The 14,498-nt window shown below is 47.6% G+C and overlaps 1 protein-coding gene across 2 annotated transcripts in view; it reads right to left on the bottom strand.

Annotated features, from left to right (window-relative positions):
- Positions 1-1,647: 1,647 nt before the first annotated feature.
- Positions 1,648-14,498, bottom strand: part of LOC145360544 (transmembrane protein 273-like) — a 56,833-nt gene continuing 43,982 nt past the window's right edge. For both annotated transcript variants that reach the window (XM_080215815.1, XM_080215816.1), the window contains exon 5: positions 1,648-3,941. In XM_080215815.1, the coding sequence (XP_080071941.1) occupies positions 3,911-3,941 (31 nt within the window). In that variant the 3' untranslated portion in view covers positions 1,648-3,910. The remainder of the gene's footprint in view (positions 3,942-14,498) is intronic.

The following is a 14,498-nucleotide window of genomic DNA, read 5'->3' as shown; positions in this document are numbered from 1 at the left end:
CCCTGGAACACCAGGGTGGTGAGTTTAGGGGGAGTATCTTTCAGAAGGACCTTTCATCTTAAGTGTAAATGAAGGGTACCCGGTTTCCATCCTCAACGGGTTCCCTGAGAGCCATCCTCTTAATTAATTTATGGGACGTGGGTGCTGCTGACTAGGACAGCATTTATTGCCCGTCCCTATTGCCCTTTAGAAGGAGTGATGAGCCACCGTCTTGAACCCACTGCAGTCCTTGAGGTGTAGGTACTCCCACAGTGCTGTTAGGGAAGGAGTTCCAGGATTTTGACCCCACAACAGTGAGGGAATGGTGACATAATTCCAATTAGAATGGTGAGTGGCTTGGAGGGGAATGTCCAGATAGTGGTGCTCCCACAGGTCTGCTGCTCTTGTTGTTCTAGATGTTAGTGGTCATGGAATTTGAAGGTGCTGCCTATGGGGCCTTGGTAAGTTGCCGCAACTCATCTTGTAGATGGCACATCTGGCTGCCAATGTTCATCGTTGGTGAAGGGTGTGAATGTTACAGTGTTGGAGAGGGTGCTGCTCAAGTGAGGTTGCTTTGTCCTGGATGGCATTGAGCTTCTTGGTGGTGCAGGGTGGCACAGTGGCACAGTGGTTAGCACTGCTGCCTCACAGCACCGGGGGCCTGGGTTCAATTCCCGGCTGGGGTGACTGTCTGTGCGAAGTCTGCACATTCTCCCCGTGCCTGCGTGGGTTTCCTCCGGGTGCTCCAGTTACCTCCCACAATCCAAAGATGTGTGGGTTAGGTTGATTGGCCGTGCTAAATTGCTTCTTAGTGCCAGGGGCTGAGTAGTCTAAGTAAGTGGGGTTATGGGGATAGGGCCTGGGTGGGATTGTGATCAGTGCAGATTCGATGGGCTGAATGGCCTCTTTCTGTGCTGTAGGGATTTTATGGATCTATGATTCTTGAGTTGGATCTGCACTCATCCAGTGGAGATTATTCCGCCACACTCTTGTGCCTTGTAGATGGTGTACCGGCTTTGGGGAGGCAGGAGGTGACTCACTCACCACAGTATCCCTGCCCCCTGACCTGTTCTTGAGGAGATGTGTCTTCTTTCTTCAGCAGTGGCTCAGTGATGTTGGGACTCGGGCACATTTACAATGTGGCACTCGAGCCTGATGGCAGGACATGGGTCGTCAAACCATTCCTTCCACAGAAGATGGTGCAAACTCACCTGGATGCATAATTAATCAGGGTCGGGGACGGAAGATGTGGAATTTTTCCAGCCGTTCATGCCGCTGGGATTCTCCAGCCCCGCCGTCAGCACAATCCTGCCCGCGTGTTGCCCACTGGAATGGGGTGACGTGAATGGGAATTCCAGAGAATCCCGCTGCTAGCAAACAACGCACCTGGCAGGAAACACACGGCTGGGAGGCTGGAAAATCTCATGTGCTTTCCCATCAGCGCCCGCAGTGGGAAACACAGACAAGAAACTGCCGTGAGACTTAGTGGGAGAATTCCGCCCACTAAAAGTAGACTAATGATCAACAATGCAGAAATTACCCAGGGCGAGATGAGAGTACGAGATAGTTTGAACCGTATAGAATCAGCAATGAGAGCGTGTGGAAGAAAGTTATGATTACTGCTGGGGTGCAGTGCGCTGTAGGGAATAACGCATCAAGTCTTGGCTCTGTAATTAAATTGCTTTTTTATATCCCATTATTCACAATACAATAATTCTGCTGTAGATATAAATGTTCATGTTGACGATTATACAGCTAATTAATCTTACATTTACCAACACAAAGCAGAGATGGCTCAATCTCGCGTGATATGACAAGCAATAATGCTAACACTGAACGAAGGGAATAGGAAACTTCTTGTTCTGGGGTCACCTATTTACAAAATATCAAATATCTACAGTAAAAAAAAAACCTCGTGCCACCTTAACCAATGGAGAGACGATCAATGAACACAGCATTCCGAAATAATGGCTAAATATTAGTCAGGAGTCATCCTGCCACATTTTGAATGCCTGTCTTTACAAGGTTTTCAGTGCAGGGGACAGGGCTACACAGTATTCATCGCACAGAACAGGCCATTCCGCCAGACTGCTGGAGCTCCACTTGTGCAGGTACACAGATAAGGTGCATAGCCAAGGGCTGGAACCTTCCTGTCCCAGCCGCCGTAGCGGCTCAGAGGGTAGGAGACCAAGCCGTGCAAAGGTCCGTTGAGCTGGGGGTGGGATTTTATGGTTTTGGGGCAAGCGCAACTGTCACCCAAGGTCTCTACCCCCAGGGTAGGGGGAGTCCAAAACTAGAGGGCATAAGTTTAAAGGTGAGAGGGGAAAGATTTAAAAGGGACACAGAGGCTATATGGAATGAGGAGGTGGTAGAGGTGGGTACAATTGTAACATTGAAAAGACATTTGGACAGGTACAAAGCTGGGAAAGGTATGGGTTAGAGAGATATGAGTTCAAATGCAAGCAAATGGGACTAGTTCAGCATAGCAAACCTGGCCAGCAGGGACGAGTTGGGCCAAAGGGCCTATTTCTGTGCCGTATATCTCTATGACTCTTTGATACTTCGTATATACAAATCACCTGGGGGTATGTTTGTCTCCCAGTAGCGTTGACAAGCAGACTGTAGCTTCGGCACTGGTGACCAGGGACAAGATTAAAGTGATGGCAGCATAGCAGTGGGGTAAAGCTACCTGTGAAAATGAAACATCAAGGAAAATAATCACACAGTCCCTACAGTACAGAAGGAGGCTATTCGGCCCATCGAGTCTGTACTGAACACAACCCCACACAGATGCTATTCTTTTAACCCTTATTTACCCTGCTAATCCCGCTACCACTAGGGTCAATGTGGCACGGCCAATCAACCTAACCCAACATCTTTGGAGCATGGGAGGAAACCGGAGCACCTGGAGGAAAGCCAGCAGGGGAAAGTGCAGACTCTGCACTGACAGTGACCCGAGACCAGAATTGAACCCAGGTCCCTGGTGCTATGAGGCAGCAGTGTTAACCATGCTGTCCAATGGGGGTTAACCCAAAATCTATTTCTTAAGGCAGTTCCCCTGATCCTGCTTAATTATCTCCAGGAATAAAATCTGACTGGAAATTGTGTATGAAGAATTGGTCCATATGGCTATTTAGCGACCAGATATGGTCATATACAGCCTTATGTCAGTCCCATAGCACGGTTTGAAAGTAGTATAGGATATATGACAGGAATGTGTAACATGGTTGTCAACAAATCTCAAGCTGACGAACATTAGATATTCAGAAATTGTATGGAGATTTCAGAATCAGAGAATCCCTTCAGTGCAGAAAGAGGCCATTCGGCCCATTCAAGCCTGTACCAGTAATGACCCCACCCAGGCCCTATCCCGTAACTCCACATATTTACCCTGCTAATCCCCCCAGTTTAGCATGGCCAATCAACCTAACCGACAGATCTTTGGACTGTGGGAGGAAAGTGGAGCACCCGGAGGAAACCCACGCAGACATGGGGAGAACGTGCAAACTTCACACAGATGGTGACCCAAGGCCAGAATTGAACCTGAGTCCCTGGTGCTGTGAGGCAGCAGCGCTCACCGTTGTGCCACCTCCTTTTCCAGGGAGTGGTGTGAAGGTGGTACTCATTCGCACAAGAAAAGGTTGAGATGAATGGCATTTGATTAGAGACTAGAGGAAGTGAGGGAGGCGGCAATGCAGGGTTATGTTGATGGAGACAGGTGAGGATGAATGGAAGGAGTTTGGAGTGGGACATCAATGCTGACAAGGGACTGCTTGGGCCGAACGGCCTGCTTCAGCGCTATTACATTCTTTGCAATTCGATGTAATATCCGATAATGAATCAAAGATGGTAACTGGAGATGGTGGTTTACTTCTTCTTGCAAGAAAGTGGAATCTTGATTTTTACACCCTCTTCACGGCTCCCGCCACTTTTAGCTGTGGACAATTCTGTTCCTCTCTTCTCTGTAATATAAAATGTAATGTGTTAAAATAAGATACTGATCGCTTGGTCTTTTCCTGCTTTTATAACTTTAAGGGAAAGGAACACTCTCGACCAATGGTTTAACTGGTTAAAGTACGTTCTGTTATTAATTAATGAATACGCTAATTTTGATTTGAGCGAACTCATTCGAAGCCACCTCCAATACCAAGACTTGCCTCACTTCTGTTGTTCCTTGCCTCAGTTCCTTTAGCGCACAGACATCCTTTTCACCTTCAAATATTGGTGCAAGCGACAGTTTCTTTATTGTATACATCAAATCTCTCTGATCCCCGGTGCTGCGAGGCAGCAGTACTAATCACAGTGCTACCATTTGCCAAGGTTTACTCCAAAGAATATGGTGGTGGCGCAGTGGTATTGCTGCTGGGTTAGTAATCCAGAGACCCCAGGGTGAAGTTCTGGCTTTGAAACCCGTCACAGCAGCTGGTGAAATTTGTAGAGGTTGTAAAATCATATCTGGGGAGAATGGACATTTCTGTTCTACGAGCCTCCCCCCGTCTCTGATTCCTTGGTGATAGAGTTCCAGTAAAAAGTCTGACAACACCAGGTTTAAGTCCAACCGATTTATTTATGGCCATTCACCTGACGAAGGGACAAACCCCAAAAGCTTGTGAGTTTACTGTCAAATAAATCGGTTAGACTTAAGCGTGGTGTTGTCAGACTTTTTACTGTGTCTACCCCAGTCCAACGCCGGCACATCTACATCACGACTACGATAGAGTTCCAGCCAGCATACCCTCAGCTGAGCCTCTGGGTTGCTAGTCCAGTGACAATACCCCCGCCTCAATTAGAGCAGCTTCGTCAGAAAACCAACTGCAGTAAATTTCCAGAGATTCTTCCTTCCTATCACTGGCACTAAAATCCTTGCGGTTAGAAGTTGCCTCCTCAGAGAAATTCCATCCGTGAATACTGCAGACGGAGCATTAATAAAACTGATTATGTCTTGGTTATGCACCCAGCAGTTTCCCTGTGCCTGCTTATGAAGCTCCCTGGGACACGCTGAAGGTGCTATTTAAATGCATGCTCATCCGCGAGACTTTATAAATGCATTAGCAATGTCACGAAAGTAATCGATAGAGGAGAGAAAAGCAGTGGTGAGAATAAAGTGCGTGTTAATCGATGATTGAGAAAAGTTCAGTCTGGGGATTCTGACTGATCTGTAGAAGACAGCAGGGAGAACATCCTCCAGTACAGATAGAACATGGTTTATTTCAGGGTTAATACGAGGAAGGTCTGTATCAATTCATTTTAATTAATTATCATTCCCAGAATCTAAAAGAGTTGCTGAATTAATTCTTGGGGAAAACAGGGACTTTAAACCCTGACTGAAACTTGAATTGTCCAGTTAAACCACAGATCAGCTATGATCTGATTAATTGCAGAACAGATCTCCGATGACCCACTCCTCCTCCTACACTCCTGCCCCTCTCAGTGTAGAGTTCAAATGTTACGTGGAGGAGGGGGTGGGGTGGGAGTAGGGGTGGTGGGGGTGGGGTGTGGTAGGGAAGGTGGGGAGGCAGCATGTACGGTCCCTGCTCTGACCAAGACCGCAAGAAACTACAAAGGGTTGTGAACGAAGCCCAGTCCATCACACAAACCAACCGACCCGCCCGAGCCACCGACTCCGTCCAGACTTTCTGTTGCCTCGGAAAAGCGCCAGGGACCTGGGTTCGATTCCCAGCTTGAGTCACTGTCTGTGCAGAGTCTGCACATTCTCTCTGTGTCTGCGTGGGTTTCCTCCGGGTGCTCCGGTTTCCTCCCACAGTCCGAAAGGCGTGCTGATTAGGTGCATTGGCCGTGCTAAGTTCTCCCTCAGTGGAGCCGAACAGGTGCCGGAATAGGGTGACTAGGGGATTTTCACAGTAACTTCACCCAACCAGCACGTCTTTCGGACTGTAGAAGGAAACTGGAATACCTGGAGGAAACCCACGCGGTTCTGGTCACCCTACTATAGAAAGGATATTATTAAACTAGAAAGAATGAGGAAAAGATTTACTAGTACGCTATTGGGACTTGATATTTTGAGTTACTGGATAGACAGGGACTTTTTTCCCTTGGAGCAGAGGAGGCTGAGGGGTGATCATATAGAGGTCTATAAAATAATGATAGACAGCTAGATAGTCACTATCTTTTCCCAAAGGTCGAGGAGTCTAAAACTAGAGAGTATAGGTTTACGATGAGAGGGAAGAGATACAAAAGGGTCCAGAGGGGCAATTTTTTCACACAGAGAGTGGTGAGTGTCTGGAACAAGCTGCCAGAGGTAGTCATAGAGGCGGGTACAATTTTGTCTTAAAACGCATTTAGTCAGTTACATGGGTAAGATGAGTATAGAGGAATATGAGCCATGATCTTATTGAATGGCGGGGCAGGCTCGAAGGGCTAGATGGCCTACTCCTGCTCCTATTTCTTATGTTCTTATGTTCTAAATGCGGACAACTGGGACTAACTTAGGGGTTAAAAAAAGGGTGACATGGACAAGTTGGGCTGAAGGGCCTGTTTTCATGCTGTAAACCTCTATGACTCTATTGCAGTGTTAACATAAGTCTGCTTGTGATACTAATAAAATAAAATTAAAATTAAGCAATAAAATGATGCTTCATGTATTATGCTATGGTGGAGCCAGTACTTCCAAGGATATAGATCAGGCAATTGGTCTTCTGACTGTACAAAATTCACATGTTGAAGATAAAAGGCAAACGTTGAACTAAAAGAAAATCCACTCTGGAAGAGGAATGAAAACTGCATAGTTCCACATCACAGAAATTGACAATTTGGCTTTTTTTCTGTGCTCTTTGAAATCATTGTGCTTTTTCTCAATCCTCAGAGTTAGGGGTGTTGCGGAGAAGGCTGGTTCGTATTGCCCAGTCCTGGTTTGCCCAGAGGGCCTGCTGGTTTGACCTCTCTGTGACTGGCTGCCATTTGTGTGGGGCAAGATCTTTCACAGCGTTCTTCCAAGTAGCTTTTCTGATTGGCCCACTGGGTCACTTCAGAGGGTGGCGAAGAAACAGCCAGATCGGGGAGGACCTGGGGTCACAGTTAAGTTGATTTTTATTTGTTTGCTCGTCACGGTGGTTAGCACTGCTGCCTCACAGCTCCAGAGGCCCGGGTTCGATTCCCGGCTTGGGTCACTGTCTGTGTGGAATTTGCACGTTCTCCTCGTGTCTGTGTGGGTTTCTTCCGGGTGCTCCGGTTTCCTCCCACAGTCCAAAGATGTGCAGATTAGGTGGATTGGCCATGCTAAATTGCCCCTTAGTGTCCTGGAATGCATACGTTAGAGAGATTAGCGGGGTAAACATGTGGGGTTACAGGGATAGAGACTAGATGGGATTATTGTCAGTGCAGATTCGATGGGCCAAATGGCCTCCATCTGAACTCTATGAAACGTCGACTGCAATGAAGTTACTGTGAAAATCCCCCAGCTGCCACACTCCAGTGCCTGTTTGGGCGAGGGAGAATTTAGCATGGCCAAGGCACCTCACTGGCATGTCTTTCGGATTGTGGGAGGAAACTAGAGCACCCAGAGGAAATCTACGCAGACACGGGGAGAACGTGCAAACTCCACACAGACAGTGACCCAAGCTGGGAATCAAACCCGGGTCCCTGGCGCTGTGAGGCAGCAGTGCTAACCAGTGTGCCAATCCAACGCAAGATTCTCTTCACTGAAGATGACCAGTAAAACAATTGGATCTTCAGGACGTTCTGATGATTGCTTTTTCCAATGCCATCATCTTCCCCCCAATTTGCAGACAGCTGAAAAACTGGATTGAAACTCTCGAACTGCCACGGCGCGATTGAGGGTCAGGTTCCTCGGCTTTCCATCTGAATGAAGGAACTTCCCTGAGCTAGACGCTCCTGCTCGGGATCGCTGTTCTTTGTGCTCAGATTTACGATCAGAAAGCTACGTGTACCATGCTGGCAATCCCTGCTACTTTCCCTTTCTCTCACTAGGGTGCAGGAGAGCACCATAGAGGCTGTGCTGTCCCAGAACTGTCATTGCAATAGGCTCTCCAATAGAATGAGAGGCGTACCATTGGTTCAGTAAGATTTTATTGTTTCAACCTATTGACGGATAAAGATTATGGCCGGAATTCTCTGGATGTTCATGCTGGTCGGATTCTCCAGTCCAGCCGGCAACGCACTCCTGTCTGCGATGGACATTGATGGGAATTCCCATTGACTGCAGCAAGACAGGAGAACCCTGCCACTAGCAAACAACACACCACCTCCCACTGGCGGGAAACACCTGGGCTGGGAAGCCAGAGAACTTCACCCATTTCTAATTACCTTTGAGGGGGCTTTTGTGGGCGGTACGGTGGCACAGTGATTCACACAGCTGCCTCACAGTGCCAGGGACCCCAGGTTCGATTCCCGGCTTGGGTCACTGTCTGCGTGGAGACTGCACATTCTCCCCGTGTCTGCGTGGGTTTCCTCCGGGTGCTCTGGTTTCCTCCCACATGCCGGTGAGGTGCATTGGCCGTGCTAAATTCTCCCTTAGTGGACCCAAACAGAGTGTGGCAACTAGGGGATTTTCACATTAACTTCGTTGTAGTGTTAATGTAAGCCTACTTGTGACACTAATAAAAGAACTTTAATTAAGAGTCAACCACATTGCTGTGTGGCTCTGGAGTCACATGTAGGCCAGACCATGGCAGATTTCCTTCCCTCAAGGATATTAGTGAACCAGCATGCTTTTTACGTCAATTGTTTCATGGTCACTATTAGACTGTTAATTCCAGTTTTATTAAATTCATATTTCACCATCTGCCATGGTGGGATTTGAACCTGGGGACCCTGGCGAATTACCTTGGGTCTCTTGATTACTAAGCCCATCGACAATACCACTAGGCCACTGATTCCCTGGTAGTGTTAGCGCTGCACTCAAGCTTCTTCATCTTCCACATTATCTCACTCTCTCAGTCTATCCTCTTATTCCTTTCTCTCTCGTGTGGTTATCTGGGCACCCCTATTCAATGTACCTAATCTCAACTGAACAATGTGGTACGGAGTTCCACATTTGAACCACACGCAGAAATTTCTCTGGAATCGCTTATTGGGAAAGGGGAAAAAAAATGATGGGCTGAATTTTTCCCAGCCCTGGGCTAGGAGGTGGGGAGAGCCAGGAATGTGGTAGTGAGCTGCATTGATAAGGCACCTTGACACATTTCTACTTTCAGGGAGCTTTCCCAGCAACAGCTCCGCAAAAGTGGTAGAAAATTACACTTGTTGAGGCTCCAACTGGGGAGATTTTATAGTATTGTACAGTGGACACTGTTCCATGAGCCCGCTCCCAACACTGCATGAGACCTGAGGCCCTAAGCCCCAGTGACAAGCATGAAAAATCGCCATCCCTGGCCAAGCTGGATCCATGATGTTGGACTGGGGGAAACATGGTAAGAAATCTCACAGCACCAGGCTAAAGCCCAACAGGTTTATTTGGTAGCACAAGCCACAAGCTTTCGCAGCACTGCTGCCAACCCCCAGTTACCTGATGAAGGGGCAGCGCTCCTAAAGCTAGTGGCTTGTGCTACCAAATAAGCCTGTTGGATTTTAACCTGGTGTTGTGAGACTTCTTACTAAACTGGATCCCATAGAGAGATCTCCTCATCGTCCCAATGGGGGTTTGCCATCTTTGATCCCATTGATCTCTCCACGGGGATACAGTCCAGCCAGAGCCCCTTGGTGTTGAGGCGCCCTCGTGGTCTCTGGCTTGCGTCCTTGGCACCCAGCTCTCTCAGTAGAGGTTGTGGAAGAGCTGGACCTTCCGGTAGTGTCCTGCAGCATTGAGAGCCTGCCCGCCATGCTTAAGAGGACAGCGGGTAAAGAGGTGGCCGTTCTGGAGGACACGGCCTGAAAGAGTGGTTGGTTTGGTCGCCAACAGGTGGGAGCTCAGGAGTCTGGGTTTAATCCTGATACCTGGGCCGCAAACCCGTCAGAAAATCGATGTAAAGTGACTCACAGGATGTGAGAGGGATGGGCGAACTGCGTTAATGAAACTGGGATAATGACACTGAGCCGTTGTCTTCAGCCAGTGTAACACGCAGTTTGCCATTTCTATCGAGCTGCAGCCTTGGTCTGAGTCTCACTCATATTTTGATTGAATCCCCTCATCCCACACCAACACCCTCCCCCACCCACTCCCCGTCCTCCTTGTCATAGAATCCCATAGATTCCTAGAAACCCTACAGTGCAGAAGGAGGCCATTCGGCCCACTGAACCTGCACTGACCACAACCCCCCCCCCGGGCCCTCTTCCCATAACCTCACATATTTATTGCCCATCTCTAGTTGCCTCCGAGTGGGCTTTTGTGGGGTTAAGGGTCAACTCAGCCTGGCCAATCACCCTAATCCGTACAGCTTCGGACTGTGGGAAGAAACCGGAGCACCTGGCAGGGAACTCACGCAGACACGGGGAGAATGCGCAGACTCCACGCAGATAGAGAACCAAACCGAGAATCGAACTCAGGTCCCTGGCACTGTGAGGCAGCAGTGCCACAACCACTGTGCCACCATGCCACCCTTCATCCAATTCCAAAACCAAAGTATTCTGATCTGCCAATGTTCAGACTCTGCTTTTCAACGAGAAAAGGCAAATCGACGTAGCAAGAGTTTTGTTGTTTCAAATACTCCAGAGATCGTCTACGTGTACTCTGGGAACAATATTTATAATCTGGCACTTGTTCCTTCAGTGCATTGGCTGCAACAATACTGTTGCCAGGGATCTGTATTCTTCCTGCTTTATTCTGTTGAGCTTGTTGCTTTATTTATTTAACTGTTCGTTTGCCAAGCTGGTGCCAGGGAAACTGACACGTCGCTGGCTCTGGAATTTTTGGACACTGTCCAAATCCTTTCTCAGCTTTCCTGAAGATTCAGCCCCAAAAGTTGGGAGAAAGACATCTAGAACGCTCTCCTTCATTGACAGAATGGAAAAGTAGGGATGGAACTCTATAAGATACTGGTGCAGCCCACACCTGGAGTCCTGTGTGCAGTTCTGGTCACCACATTTCAGGAAGGACGTATCTGTTCATAGAAGCAGAATCATAAAGCGCAAAAGAGGCCATTCAGCCCATCGAGCCTGCACCGACTCTCTGACAGAATAACTTAACCATGCCCTCTCCCTATAACTCCACACATTTCCCATGGCTCATCCATCTAATCTACACAGCTTAGGGCACTAAGGGACAACTCAGCATGGCCAATCTTTGTAGAGTAGGAGGAAACCGGAACACCCATGCAGACACGTGGGAGAACATGCAGACTCTGCACAGACAGATCTAAGCTGGAAATCGAAACCAGGTCCCTGGCGCTGTGTGAGATAGCAGTGCTGACCACTGTGTCACCACGCCGCCCCAATAGAGATAGAGTAGATAGAAGGAACCTGTTTCCCTTAGCAGAGAGATCAAAAACCAGGGGTCAAAGATTTAAGCTAAGTGGCAGGAGAGAGCACACGAGGAAAAATCTTTTTACGCAGAGAGTGATGGGTGTCTGGAATTCACTACCTGAGTTAGTGGTGGAGGCACAGATGCTAAACTTGTTCCAAAAGCACCTGGATCTGCAGTTTTAGTTCTGCAAATTGCAGGGCTATGGGTCATGTGCAGGAAGATGGGATTAGAAAGGGCATGTAGGTTGGCATGAACAAGATGTGCTGAATGGCCCCCTTCTTTGGCTCACTTCATAGCAATTGAAGTTTTGTGGTTTCAAGCGGAGACGTCTTCACCTCAGCAGTGGGATATTGTACGGAACATCTCACTCCCATTACAAAGCCTGGAATGATCCGACTCTCTGTAAACCAATCCGCTTCGCAGAAGAGCCACGATCCGTGAGGGAACAATTTTCCTTTCCAACTCGGAAAAGACTTGTTCAGATGTATTTATTTTTTACTGATTGGCAACGTCACCGTGGCAAACAAAGTATATCTCCATATTCTCTGAAGCTGCCTGCCTGATTCAGGGAAACTTGTGTCCAATTTAGTGTCGGAGTTTCGGACTAGTAAACCCAAAAATAACTGGCCTTGCAGCTGGAGTACGTTGACAGCAGTGTGAGATTAGCGGCCAGTGCTGAATGCAGTCTTTATCTTGCATTCTTACTGCGAGCTGTGCTCAGTTATTTGGTAAATAAAAATGGTGGCCTTTAATGATTTTAGCAGATTAATCATTTTTTACTAGTTACTGAAGGAGTGGCCAATGTGCCTCGTCCCAGAATCCATTCTATCCAATTGCTGTTGGCGTGATACATCAGTTGTCAAGGTTCCAATAATATCCACAGGCCAGACCACTCAGATTTGCCTTGTATTGAAACATTAGCAATATAAATAAAGATTGCAATTGGCCGGGGTAATGCTACACAATATAATGGGAAATCTTTCCTTTGGCAGCGTTGCCGACACACTACTCTCAATTCCAGGAACTCCCACTTCTCCTCATTGCTAAGCTAAAGCTGCTCCGATTCCCTTCCTTTCTTAACTCTTAAAGACTGAGTCTCTTCAAGGACAGCACGGTGGTTAGCACTACTGCCTCGCAGCGCCAGGGACCCGAGTTCCTCCGAGCTTATGAGGAGACATTGAGTAGATTGGGCCTGTACTCGTTGGAGTTTAGAAGGCTGAGGGGGGATCTTATAGAGACATATAAGATAATGAAGGGGCTAGACAGGGTAGGGGCAGAGAGATTATTTCCACTTAGAAAGGAAACAAGAACTAGAGGGCACAGCCTCAAAATAAGGGGGAGTCAATTTGGAACAGTGTTGAGGAGGAACTTCTTCTCTCAGAGGGTGGTGAATCTTTGGAATTCTCTGCTCATTGAAGTGGTGGAGGCTACCTCGCTAAATATATATAAGTCACGGGTAGATAGGTTTCTGATAGACAAAGGAATTAAGGGTTATGGTGAGAAAGCGGGAAAGTGGAACTGATCCACTTCAGATCAGCCATGATCTTATTGAATGGCGGGGCAGGCTCGAAGGGCTAGATGGCCTACTCCTGCTCCTATTTCTTACGTTCTTATGTTCGATTCCTGGCTTGGATCACTGTCTGTGTGGAGTCTGCAAGTTCTTTCTGTATCTGCGTGGGTTTCCTCCGAGTGTCCCAGTTTCCTCCCACACTCCAAAGATGTGCGCGTTAGGTGGATTGGCCACGCTAAATTCTCTCTCAGTGTGGCGACTATGGGGTTTTCTCAGTAACTTCATTACAGTCTTAATGTAAGCCTATTTGTCAGACTAATAAATAAACTTTTAACTTTTTTTACAGTGGTAGTGGTTAGACAGCCATAGGAGCTGGCAGGGGGAGTAAAAACAGTGGCAAAGTCTCACACTAACGTAGTTGTGCAATCAATTAACCGGAGTCAGTGACATAGAATCCGATCAAATTTCTCCACCCAACCTAAGCTTCTGTTACTGTTGAGCCGGGCCCCAGAGCTAATCACTCTGAAAGCGGAGTTATATTGCTCTTAAAACCTGAACTTACCACAGGAGAAGGCTGAGGACAGGATTAATCACCGCAATATAGCCATGATGAGTGGTTCCTGAAATAGACTGATGCAGTCACTAGCTGGTTATTTAATTTTAACCAAGGTCAGGCTTTCCTTTGGTCTATTGGCATTTTCTCAGCAGTTATTTAACCATGTCTCTCCCAATGGCTCCTTCACAGGGGTGAGAGCCTGCAGGTGAGATGCTGTTTGAACACACATTAGGCTCGATGGTGAGCGTGGACATTTAGGGGGAGATGCTAGAGTCATAGGGCAGGATTTTCTGGTGACCCAAGGTTTGCCACTCAAGTGGATAGAGCCGTGAAGAAGGTTTATAGTGTGTTAGCGTTTAATAACAGGGGGTTTGAGTTTAAAAGCCGTGGGGTTATGCTGCAAAATATACTGGACCTTGGTGAGACCACATTTGGAATATTGTGAGCAGTTCTGGTCACCTCACTATAAGAAGGATGTGGAAGCATTGCAGAGAGTGCGGAGGAGATTTACCAGGATGCTGCCTGGTTTGGAGGGCAGGTCTTATGAGGAAAGGTTGAGGGAGCTGGGGCTTTTCTCTTTAGAGCAGAGGAAGATGAGAGGCAACTTAATAGAGGTTTATAAGATGATGAGGGGGATAGATAGAGTGGACGTGCAGAGACTATTTCCTTGGGTGGATGTAGCTGTTACGAGGGGGCATAACTTTAAGGTTCATGGAGGGAGATATAGGAGGGGTGTCCAAGGTAGGCTCTTCACTCAGAGAGTGGTTGGGGTGTGGAATGGACTGCCTGCTGTGATAGTGGAGTTGGACACTTTAGGAACTTTCAAGTGGTTATTGGATAGGCACATGGAGCACACCAGAATGACAGGGAGTGGGATAGCTTGATCTTGGGATTGGACGTAGCTCGACACAACATCAAGGGCTGAAGGGCCTGTACTGTGCTGTACCTTTCTATATTTCTAAGTTTGGAAAATCCAGTCCAAAGTTAACGGACCTTTGCATGGTTTGTGTCCCACCCAGTACAATTCCCTTGACGGACAGGAGAATGAAGAAAATCCTCCCATAGAGTTTTACAGC

The sequence above is a fragment of the Carcharhinus amblyrhynchos genome, chromosome 31, assembly GCF_965287045.1.
Source record: "Carcharhinus amblyrhynchos chromosome 31, sCarAmb.v2.hapA, whole genome shotgun sequence".
NCBI lineage: Eukaryota > Metazoa > Chordata > Chondrichthyes > Carcharhiniformes > Carcharhinidae > Carcharhinus > Carcharhinus amblyrhynchos.
This window is presented reverse-complemented; position numbering and strand designations above follow the sequence as displayed.